General features: G+C 42.5%; 1 protein-coding gene across 2 annotated transcripts in view; it reads right to left on the bottom strand.

Moving 5' to 3' along the window:
* Positions 1–673: 673 nt before the first annotated feature.
* Positions 674–11,981, bottom strand: part of TMPRSS7 (transmembrane serine protease 7) — a 50,117-nt gene continuing 38,809 nt past the window's right edge. For both annotated transcript variants that reach the window (XM_070777883.1, XM_070777923.1), the window contains 6 exons: positions 11,585–11,695; positions 10,537–10,653; positions 9,103–9,274; positions 6,886–7,154; positions 4,922–5,058; positions 674–914 (listed from right to left, as the gene is read on the bottom strand). In XM_070777883.1, the coding sequence (XP_070633984.1) occupies positions 744–914; positions 4,922–5,058; positions 6,886–7,154; positions 9,103–9,274; positions 10,537–10,653; positions 11,585–11,695 (977 nt within the window). In that variant the 3' untranslated portion in view covers positions 674–743. The remainder of the gene's footprint in view (positions 915–4,921; positions 5,059–6,885; positions 7,155–9,102; positions 9,275–10,536; positions 10,654–11,584; positions 11,696–11,981) is intronic.

Below are 11,981 nucleotides of genomic sequence, written 5' to 3'. Positions count from 1 at the left end.
AATTTTCCCTTTCAAAACAATCATCCAAAAACTCTTTTGTCTTTCAATTGTTGGCCAGCCTTGCCACAATTTTTTAAAATCCCATGTAAATGGTTTCAATCCTTCTACCACAATGCTTCATTCTATCATTTTAATGAAAAGTACGAATTGTTAGTTTTGTTAGCTGTTTGATGGTTTCTCTGCACACAATACTACCGTGTTATTGCTGAAAAAATGTCCCTATGATATGGTTAGACCAAATATTGGAAAATGACAATATAGGTATTTCCTCTGCCAGTAACAGAGTTTGCCTTTATTTGCATTTGTGAAGGAGTCATTTTATACATTCCATTAGAACACCAAAGATCAGGTGTGGCTTTTTTTATGGAACTTATTTCAATAAATCATTTTTACCTAGATCTTTATAAATATCTGCCCTTGAATAGGAACATAAATTAAGGTGTGGATTCCTGAACATCTCACCGACTTATCATTTTAGAGGCTTGGTTCATGGCATTACATTGGTTTTCTTCCATTCCTGAATCGAGGGCCCTTTGATCCCTAAGAATGAATACAGCTGTATCCTAGATGCAATTTTTCTTGGAATAAAATACATATTAATCTTTCTATCTTTCAATCAATATCAAATGTATGCAATCTGAAATTTCCAGAAGAAAAAAATTATCTCATTTTATTGACACTTACTGCATTCCTTTTAAAAGAATCTATCACATAAAACACAGTCAAAAATCAAACTTGCACAATTACAAAAGGGAAGGGACATATTTATGAATCCAGGGAACAAAGTTTGACACCCTTGTGTAAACACCAGGAAAGTTTGGTCTTCCACATCCATGACCCCAGCTAACAATGCCAGTCAAAATCCATTTTCCATCACTCTTTCTTCGACAGGATAAAGGTCCACCTGAATCTCCCTATAGAAGAAGATAACGTTAAGTAAAAAGCATTTTTGTTCCATGGTTGTCAATTTTGTTATTAAAGTGCCTAATGAATTGTGTTCAAACTCCCAGTCTTACAGGGTTCTTAGCTAATTCCTATGCAGTTTGGGGAAGTATCAAGAAATAATGTGAAATTTCTAATGTCATTTTAGAATTATTTTTCCTGTAATCAAAAAGGTGCATTCATCATAAGAAACTTGATTCTTTAGGCCAGGAGTAACACTTGAAGATTCTTGCAAAGGAATCAACTTTCACATACCTCCAAACAGATAGAAAATCTCAATAATAAAAGTAGTAGTAATAGTAATAATAATAGCTAACATTTATTTAGTGCTGGGATGTGCTAAGCACTATTTTGGGTCATTGAATCCTCATAATAACCTTTTGCCTCTTCCTGGTTCACAGCCTTGTCATGGTGAAAGGGCTTGCATAACTCAATGAAGCTATGAGCCATGCTGTGCAGGGCCACCCAAGATGACCAGGTCATAGTGGAGAGTTCTGACAAAACATGGTCACTGGAAGAGGGGATGGCAGACCACTCCAATATTCCTGCCATGAAAACCCCATGAACAGTCTGAAAACATGAAACTATATGACACCAGATGAGCCCCCCAGGTTGGAAGGTGTTCAGTATACTACAAGGGAGGGATCAAGACGACTTGTACACGATTGAGTGACTTTCACTTTCATTTAGTGGTAGTATGTGCTAAGCACTGTTTTGGGTCATTTAATCTTCACAATAACCTTTTGAGGCATGGTTATCTTAGAGGATTGGTTGACTTCTACCTCTATGCCATGCAACTTCAGTGTTGGCTCATGGCTGCGAGGAAAAAAAGGAAAGGAGACCCGCTTTAGTTGGCAAAGTCCAATGACACAACCCCAAGGATCACTGGCTGATAGTTGTTACAGAGAAATCACTCTCACTGGAGAGCCCTTTCTAGTATCTTAATTCCAAAAGCAAAGGATGAAATAATAAATGTTTAAATAGAATTTTACAGTGCTCATTATTTAAAGTATAATACTTGAAATTTTATTTTCAGCTAAAGGTGTTTGTGAGTGCTTAGTCATGTTTGACTCTTTGCAACCTCATGGACTGTAGTCCACTGACTCTTCTGTCCCTGGGATTCTCCAGGCAAGAACACTGGAAGTGGGTAGCCATTCCCTTCTCCAGGGGATCTTCCTGACCCAGGGATTGAATTTGGGTCTACCTGCATCGCAAGCTGATTGTTTACCATCTGACCCACCAGATCAGATCGGTCGCTCAGTCATGTCCGACTCTTTGCAACCCCATGAATCGCAGCACGCCAGGCCTCCCTGTCCATCACCAACTCCCGGAGTTCACTGAGACTCACGTCCATCCAGTCAGTGATGCCATCCAGCCATCTCATCCTCTGTCGTCCCCTTCTCCTCTTGCTCCCAATCCCTCCCAGCATCAGAGTCTTTTCCAATGAGTCAACTCTTCGCATGAGGTGGCCAAAGTACTGGAGTTTCAGCTTTAGCATCATTCCTTCCAAAGAAATCCCAGGGCTGATCTCCTTCAGAATGGACTGGTTGGATCTCCTTGCAGTCCAAGGGACTCTCAAGAGTCTTCTCCAACACCACAGTTCAAAAGCATCAATTCCTCGGTGCTCAGCTTTCTTCACAGTCCAACTCTCACGTCCATACATGACCACAGGAAAAACCATAGCCTTGACTAGATGAGCCTTTGTTGGCAAAGTAATGTCTCTGCTTTTGAATATGCTATCTAGGTTGGTCATAACTTTCCTTCCAAGGAGTAAGTGTCTTAATTTCATGGCTGCAGTCACCATCTGTAGTGATTTTGGAGCCCAGAAAAATAAAGTCTGACACTGTTTCCACTGTTTCCCCATCTATTTCCCAAGAAGTGATGGGACCAGATGCCATGATCTTTGTTTTCTGAATGTTGAGCTTCAAGCCAACTTTTTCACTCTCCATTTTCACTTTCATCAAGAGGCTTTTTAGTTCCTCTTCACTTTCTGCCATAAGTGCTGCACTCAATATGCCAGCAAATTTGGAAAACTCAGCAGTGGCCACAGGACTGGAAAAGGTCAGTTTTCATTCCAATCTCAAAGAAAGGCAATGCCAAAGAATGCCCAAACTACCGCACAATTGCACTCATCTCACACGCTAGTAAAGTAATGTTAAAATTCTCCAAGCCAGGCTTCAGCAATATGTGAACTGTGAACTTCCAGATGTTCAAGCTGGTTTTAGAAAAGGCAGAGGAACCAGAGATCAAATTGCCAATATCCTCTGGATCATGGAAAAAACAAGAGTTCCAGAAAAACATCTATTTCTGCTCTATTGACTATGCCAAAGCCTTTGACTGTGTGGATCACAATCAACTGTGGAAAATTCTGAAAGAGATGGGAATACCAGACCACCTGATCTGCCTCTTGAGAAATTTGTATTCAGGTCAGGAAGCAACAGTTAGAACTGGACATGGAACAACAGACTGGTTCCAAATAGGAAAAGGAGTACGTCAAGGCTGTATATTGTCACCCTGTTTATTTAACTTATATGCAGAGTACATCATGAGAAACGCTGGACTGGAAGAAACACAAGCTGGAATCAATATTGCCGGGAGAAATATCTGAGCCACCAGGGAAGCCCTAAAGCTGCCTACTCAGAGGCAAAGTTAAAAAAAGCATTCCAGATTTGTCCTTGGATGCCACCCTCACAATTCTAAACCTGATTAGGTAAATTCTAAGTAGTAGAGAGACTGGAATCTTTTTATTTTAACTGTTCTCACACCAACTCTCTGAAGCCTCATTTAACCTCTAAACCTTGGTAGCTATAGAGAACAGGACTATATAACCAACTACCTGCAGGTAGCACCCAAAATACAGTCGCTTTCAGAGATAAGAGTTCAAATCCCAGCTCAGCTAGCTGACTTAGGCTCTCTGTGCCCCAGTTTCCTCTTGTATAAGATGTGGATGAAAGAATAATTTGAATGAATTTGTGTAAAGATCCTAGCACAGTCCTTGTCACAAAATAGGAATTCAGAAGATAGAAGTCATTTTTATAACTGAGGTTTTGTAACACAGTGTCTAAGGTTATGGAAAGATGTGGGAACAACTCCTCTGCCTGCACGTGTGCTCAGTTATGTCTGACTCTTCACAACCCCAGGAATTGTAGCCCACCAGGCTCCTCTGTCCATGGGATTCTCCAGGCAACAATACTGGAGTAGGTTGCCATGCTGCCCTCAAAGGGATGTTCCTGACCCAGGGATGGAACCTGAGTCTCCTGCACTGGCTCATCCTCTAAAACATCTGCTCACTTTTTGGGAATCATATAGGTATCTGCATAGATTGGAATCTAAGACTCATAGAAATATCCCCCCAAAGGTGACCTTCAACTTCACCACTGTCAGGAGGCCTCCAGTCACCTTTCCCACTCCTCTTTTCTTTCCCCCAGCCTGTGTGTCAAAGGAGTAAGTGAATAAAATACTTGTTATTTTAGAAGGTACACAGCCACTGCTAGGGAAATGGGTAGCAATCCTAAAACACTGTGTGTGGGTGTCTTGCTATGTTTTTTAGTTTCTGGTATAAGACAACCATGCTGCTGCTGCTGCTAAGTCACTTCAATTGTGTCCGACTCCGTGCGACCCCATAGACGGCAGCCCACTAGGCTCCACCGTCCTTGGGATTCTCCAGGCAAGAACACTGGAGTGGGTTGCCATTTCCTTCTCCATGGCAAAATGATAAATGCTGACCCCATTCTAACTGTTGGAGAAAAATACATGGGACTAGAAAATGAGTTTTACAGATCCAATTAGTATTTAATCCTTTCCCTCATCTCAGACAAGTGGATTATAATTAGTATCTGAATTAAGGCAATCACCTGCCCAAGTTATTGCCATTATTATTATTACCATTATTATTATTACCCAGTATGGTATAGATTAAACATGAAAGCATTTATGGAAAGTACAACATGTTAGGCAAAGAAAACATAAGATGACTTACTCTGCAAGCATCTTTCTTGCCTGACATGACACCCGCACAGAGCATCCTCGAAGTGATGATGCCATAGGTGGAAACACAGAGGGTTTGGTCAATGAGTTCTACCTCTGCTTGCTGCAAAATGGGGGAGCCTTTATTGTCTGGAAAATACACAGAAGTGGAAATCAAGGCAATGGTTACATTTATTTTATTAGACAATTTATTAATTTTCTCCTTTTACTCTATAACAATTTTTTTAGGTAAATTCTATTATGATTCTCATTTTTTCAAATGAAGACATGGAGGCTTAGGAGAATAAAGGACTTATCTAATGGCACACAAATAGCAAAAAATAGAGCAGGATTCAGACCCAAGGTCTGATTCAACCATCTGAGCCATCTGATGGTGCCAATGTCAGACTCAACCATCTAAGCCATGGTGCCATGGTCCTTCTCCACATACCTCCTGCCTTCAAGACTGTGAGTCAGCAACAGCCGTTACCAACACTCCCTGGTTAAGAGGGCCCCTTAAGTGGAACATGATAACTGACATCTGGGAGTATCCTAGGAACCGTAAAAACATAACAGTTCGGATACAGCCCTTTCACTTCCTTTTTAACCTATATGGCTAAGATAATTCATTGACGCACTCATGCTTGTAAAGAAAATACCCATCAGCAGTGTCAGGCTGCCCAGGCTTCTGGAAAGGTGTGGGAGTGACCTCCACCTGCTCACAGCTGCGCGGCAGCTGCAGTGGTGGTCACGTCCACCTCTGGGGTTGGGGAACACAGCAGCGTCGTGCAGTTTTGTACTTTGCACGAATGTTAAAAATGTTCTTTGTGTGTAGTAAATATTCAATAATACTATCAGAAACATTAAAGTCAGCGGAATGATTTTTTAAAAAAAGAAAAGAAAACCCCCATGATAAAGTGGTTGAAGAAACTCTTTCCTCTTATGATATACGATGATGTAATGAAAGCTCTGAGCACAGTCCTGATGGTTTATAGGTGTTTGAGCAGTGATCTGCCTTCTCCCAGAAGGCCCAGACAGGTGGTGAATTTCGTGAGTTCAATAGCTAAATGTAGGTAGTTAGCACTGGAGAAACTGCCCATAGTGACTCTTTAGAGAGTGTCAAAGCAAGGCCAAGATACGGTTCAAGATTTAAAGATAATGTACCTGTTCTAAGCAGTTAGAAATGACTATAAGGGAATCCAAGATAAAGACTAGGAGATCGAGGGAAAGCATCAGCTCTCACCTCTGGGGAGATGTTCACAAAGTTTTGGATTATTCTCTTTACTGTGTATTTAGAATCCTAAGCCATAAAACCTTGGCAGGACAGATGTAAAGACTTCCCTGCCATATAATCTGACCTTTGTGCATATGATAAAGATGCCCCCTCTGGGCGGGGTAATTGTAAAATGGCATTCTCTCTTGGTGGACCATTCCTAGACTAATGTGACCACCCTCCAGGCCTGAATCTGCAGTCTGGGGAACTGAGGACAATCTGGGTTTCAGCCTTCACTCTCATCCACTTGCCCAGTTGCCCTCGTGAAGGACATACTTGCACAATCCTCCAGACAATTGTCTATGAGCTGACATAGTAAATTGTGTATGGGCAACCTTCTCTTTTTTATGAAAATGAGTCATTTTTTTTTTTTTTGCATGAAAGAGAACCTAAAAATACGGAGGAAATGTTCTTTTATAGCAGAAAACATAGCAAACTCCTCCGAGATTGAAAAGGGCCTGTACTATACTATCCTGTCTTGCTCATAGGCCTTCCCTTAAGAAGAGGTTCTCACTTCTTTGGGGGACAAGGGGAGAACATCATAAAACCGGAATTCTAATACTCTCCTCCAGCCTATCTATCAGAGTTGTCAGAAGGCTCAGATAAGATCATATATGAAAACCCTCTCCATGAACTCCAAAGCACCACATCAACATGAGTAACTGTTATCTGGAGGGGAGGGGAGGGCATTCACTGACACACACCTGCTTCGTGCCTGCGCCCCCAGCCGGTCACCCAGCACTTCTCTCCACTGCGCACTTTCTGGCCGGCAGGAGGAATGCATATTGGCTGGATGAGCTGCTTCAGGGTCTCAGGCCAGGCAACACTGAGCTGTAGCAAGGCAATATCATAATCAAAGGTCTGGCTGTTATAGTATTCATGGACCACAATTCTTCTCACTGGGGAGATGAACTTGGCATTCCCCTGCACATTCATGCCAAGGTGAGCAGTCCACGGTGTGGGATCAGACAGCCTGGTACAAAAGGAATGAAGCAAGAAGTCAGAGGCTTGTAGAACCATATATGGTTTGGAAAGAGCACTCCATGGAGAGAGAGGGGCTGCGGGAAGGGAGGTCTGACTTTCACTCCCTATTGTAGTAACTGACTCTGCCTCTGAGCCTCCCTTGTCTCCTTAGTAAAACCGAAAATGAAGTAAGGTAGAGTAGGGCTGGCAAATGAGAGCTGGGTTCCAGAACATTTCCTCAGTGAATTCTAAGGACATGCTGGAAATTTTCTTGCCATCGGTATTTCAGGAACCACCCACAAGTCAAGATTGTTAGTGACTGGAATTTATTTGGTACCTTCTCCCTATTCATGCTGACAGTGGTATTTGACAGAGACAGACAGGGCCAGTAAGACAGTGATCTGGGGATCCTTTTACCAAATTCAAGTGATACCAAGACAGATTAGAAATCAAAGTGTTTCAAGCAGGAATTTAAGGAGATTTCTTTTTGCAAACTACCAGAAGCCTTAAAGATTGCTGTTCTAACTGCTCAAGCTTGACTATTCACAGGGCCCCACTCCCTATGAGCCCCACAGTGGACTGGCATGAAGTCATGAGGGCTTTGTAATCTCCATCTGGGGTTTCTTATCTCCAGCAAAGAGATAGCAGCCTTGCTCTGGTGGGGTGAAGAAAATGTGGACGCTTTGGAAGAAAAGTAAGGACAGATCCCAAAGTGCTTGGTCCCTAATCCCACCTGTGGTACAGGGACCCAGGGGAGTATTAAGGGTCATATATTACATAAAAGACTAGCGATGGAACAAAAGCATAGCCATTTCAGTCATTAACATGAATCCTGTAATTTCCAGGAGAAACAAATACTCTAACTGTATAAATTCATTGAAATACTTTTAAAAATTCTAAGTGAGAAATAACTGATATATTTTTGTACCTAGGATTCAAACTGGTTCCAATTAAGGTTACATTTTAAGTGAAGTTGTTTTCTGAGCTTTCCTTTCACCCTTAGCGGGGAGAACGTCTGGCCCACGATAATCCCATCGGTAAGGGCAGACACAGCCCTCCCGACAATTACCCTAAAGGACTTGTTTGTGATCCTCCTCTGTGATATTGTGATTTATAATAAAAAACATACATTTGGTCATCCTTCCATTCCTGGCACAGAGCTCCTAAAACTCATAGAATTTCCTAAGTGATGAGAGGGACCAAGGTGTTTTTTGTTGTTACTGAGGTTACTTTGGGACTGCAACGAGGGCTGAAGGGGCTAAAGGTTGAATCTGTGTCCAGTGACCAATGATACAGTGAATTGTGCCTGTGTCAGGAAGCCTCCATAAAAGCCCAGAAGGTTTGGAGAGCTTCCAGGTTGGTAGACATGTGAAGATTGGGAGTGAAACTGTACATGCATGGAAAGCTGCACTCTTTCTCATACCTCACCCTATGTATGTCTTCCATCAGGCTGTTCCCAAATTGTATCTTGTTATAATATACTGGCAAGCCAGCAAGTAAAGTGTTTCTCTGAGTTCTGTGAGCTGCTGTAGCAAATTAGTAAAATCCAAGGGAGGGGGTCACTGGAACCTACACTCTATAGCCGGTCAGTCAAAAGTGCAGGTGACAACCTGGACTATCTACTGGTGTCTGAATTGGGGGGAGGGGAGTAGATTTGTTAGACTGAGCCCCTAAAGTGCTTAATCTGTCTATCTGGGTAGACAAAGTCAGAACTAAGTTGAATTACAAGACACCTAGCTGGTGTCAGACAATTGCTCGGGGGTGTGGGAACACTCCCCACCACCACACTGGAAACTGGATACAGAATCGTTGCCTTCACACCCTGAATAGGGATCTCCATACTCCAGTCACCAACTGAATTGATTGATTGAATGGATCCAAATGTGAGCTTCTTCCCACAATGTCGGAGCAGCTATGTGGTCTGTGGTCACGTCAGAGTAAGAATTGAGATGCTCTACCTGCTTCCATGGAAACAGTGGGCAGCAGAGAGGAGCCACTCCCTGGAGATGACTGAGGCACCACAGTAGGCAGATCCAACGAAGTGGAGGCTGACTTGCCACGGCCAACCCCCCTCCTGGGTGTCAGTGCCCCCGATGATGCGGTGGAGGGTGGGGGAACTGCTGCTGCAGCCTTTAGGAGAGGAGGGGTCCCATGAGTTAAAGGCAGACTTGGAAGAAAAACCAAGCATTCAGTCAAATTTTGAGCTGGGTTGGGAAGTAACTAACCAGGTAAGCAACTGGAAATCCCTTGCTTATCTAGAGAGGCAATACGTGGGTCTGTCTGAAACCATCACCAACAAACCACTACCTCCTTCCTGAAAACAGGCCTTGATGCAGAGTCTCTGTAAAGTAACACACATGTGGGGAGGAAGGGATCTATTAGTAACAGCTGTATCGATAAAAACAGCAGCTATGGAGTTCAGGTTGTTAGGCAGAGAAGAAAGATTAGTGCCAAAAGCAACCAAATTGAGAGTGTCCTTGAAATTGTGTTGATTCAGGAGAGAATTTGTAAGTCCAATACAAATGAAAACCTAGTTAAGAAAAACTAGGTATCAAAGCAATTATTTTCCAGTGTAAATAGTATTGCTGCTGCTGCTGCTAAGTCACTTCAGTCGTGTCTGACTCTGTGTGACCCCATAGACGGCAGCCCACCAGGTTCCCCCATCCCTGGGATTCTCCAGGCAAGAACACTGGAGTGGGTTGCCATTTCCTTCTCCAAAGCATGGAAGTGAAAAGTGAAAGTGAAGTTGCTCAGTCGTGTCCGATTTAGTGACCCCATGGACTGCAGCCTACCAGACTCCTCCATCCATGGGGTTTTCCAGGCAAGTGTACTGGAGTGGGGTGCCATTGCCTTGAGAAGGATATATAATTAATATGTCGGCACATGGCCAATTAGAGATCCTGTGGTTAATAATAACACATGGCAGACTATAGTTCTCAGGTTATAGCTAAAGAAAGAACCAGCTCTTGACATTGATCACAACATAAGGCATAATTAATAAAATCATCCACAGTATTCCAGTACCTATTTCTTTTCTCATAGGTTTTTTTTTTTTTTAAGAGCTTATGCCTTGATTAGGGTTATTAGAAAGTGGGAGTTCTCTATGTAAACATCTAGTGCATGAATAGTTATTATCAAGAAATAAGGCAGAAAATAAGGAATAAGTAATTTTTAATTATTTCTTATTCTTAAGAATTAAGAAAGAATGAAAAGAATTCACTCTAGAATTTTTAATTCTGAGAAACCATTTCAGATTCCGTTCATCAGTATCTACTCTTCTTCCCTGGTCTGTGGCAACTTCTGCCAGGGGAATTATACCAAGAAGGAAATTAAAATGAAAAACAGATTGAGGGAGAAATACAAAAGATCCGAAGGAACATGTTTCTACTCACGACAGCCTTCTTCATCGGTTCCATCCGGACAGTCCACGTTGCCATCACATTTTGCATTTTGTTTCCTAATGCAAACATCATTGCCACACTTAAAAGTTCTGTCATTGCATGGAATACCTAAAAACCAACAAAAGAAGAGACTGATTTGAGTGAATGACACTGAGCTCTGTCCACCGAGGATGGCTGAGCCACAGGGTCAGTATTTGCTGCACATGGCAGAGGGAACTGAAGCAAGCCCACAGTGTCCTGTCCCTGCGTCTCAGCAGAGCCACAGAAAGGCAGGCAAGCACTAGCTGAGAATCAGTCCAACAGCCTCTCCTTTCTTCCACGGTAGGGGAGATGCCAAGCAGTCGGCTGGATCAGTGGCTTAAGCTATGCCCTCTTTGCCATTACTTTGACTTGTTCTCCAAGAAAATTTTAAAGCAAAAATCATACTCAGTCCTTTTACACCGTTGGGGGTGGTGGGGGGAGGGTGGATGGACAGATTTTGTGAATATACAGCACATTTGTTCACAACTCTGGCTGTGTGTGTTTTTGTAGGGGCTAAATAGACTATACCTGATCACAGTATCTGGCACATTCATCTATATCAGATCCACAGTATACTTTAGTCAAGAGCAACATTAAAATTACGTCAGCAAGGAAAATCTTCCAGTATTCTCTCTCGCTCTTTCCTTCTCTCTCTCTCCACACACGTGCACAGACTCCACCCCAGTTAGTGAACAATTCATCCATTTTATCTGGGCCCAGGAGGATTCCTGGGACCTGAGACTTTCAGTGGGGAAACTAGAGCAAGTCGATCGGCCTAGCTCAACAGAGATATTTTGATTTTGGCTTAGAAGAGTGTGCTAGGTGTATATACCCATGTCTGATTCATGTGAGTGTATGGCAGAAACCACCACAATATTGTAAAGTAATTAGCCTCCAATTAAAGTAAATAAATTAATTTAAAATAAATAAATAAATAATAAAATAGGAAAGTTGGAAAAAAAAAAAAAAAGAAGAGCGTGCTAGGGAGACCAGCAGAGTGCAGAGCACTCCTGCTCACTGTGAGTGCAGTTCTGCTCGTCCTGGCCATCCTCACAGTCCTGGAAGCCGTCACAGATCAGAGGGCTCTGCTGCCCGAAGGAGCTGGCATTGCAGGCAGGCTTTAGAGTCACTGGAAGGAAAACAGGCAGAAGCTGGTGAGCCTGACATCAGCAGGACCCCTGAGGACCAGCAGTGCCCCTGGAAACACCTAAGTGGTTAAGATGACTTAAACAAAACAAAATGTGGGTTTGCTCAAAACTGACGGCTCCAAGAGGAAAAGTAGATGTTTAAGCTTTGGTGTAATTCTTTGTACTGTGAGTTTGTCAGATCTGACTTTTGCTGTATGTAAACATATTACATTTTGGTGGTTTATTTCATTATAATTAAATGTATCATAAGATTTTAAGGAAAATAAA

The sequence above is a fragment of the Bos indicus genome, chromosome 1, assembly GCF_029378745.1.
Source record: "Bos indicus isolate NIAB-ARS_2022 breed Sahiwal x Tharparkar chromosome 1, NIAB-ARS_B.indTharparkar_mat_pri_1.0, whole genome shotgun sequence".
In the NCBI taxonomy this organism is placed as follows: Eukaryota; Metazoa; Chordata; class Mammalia; order Artiodactyla; family Bovidae; genus Bos; species Bos indicus.
The sequence above is the reverse complement of the archived record's forward strand: the minus strand, read 5'-3'. Positions and strand labels throughout refer to the sequence as shown.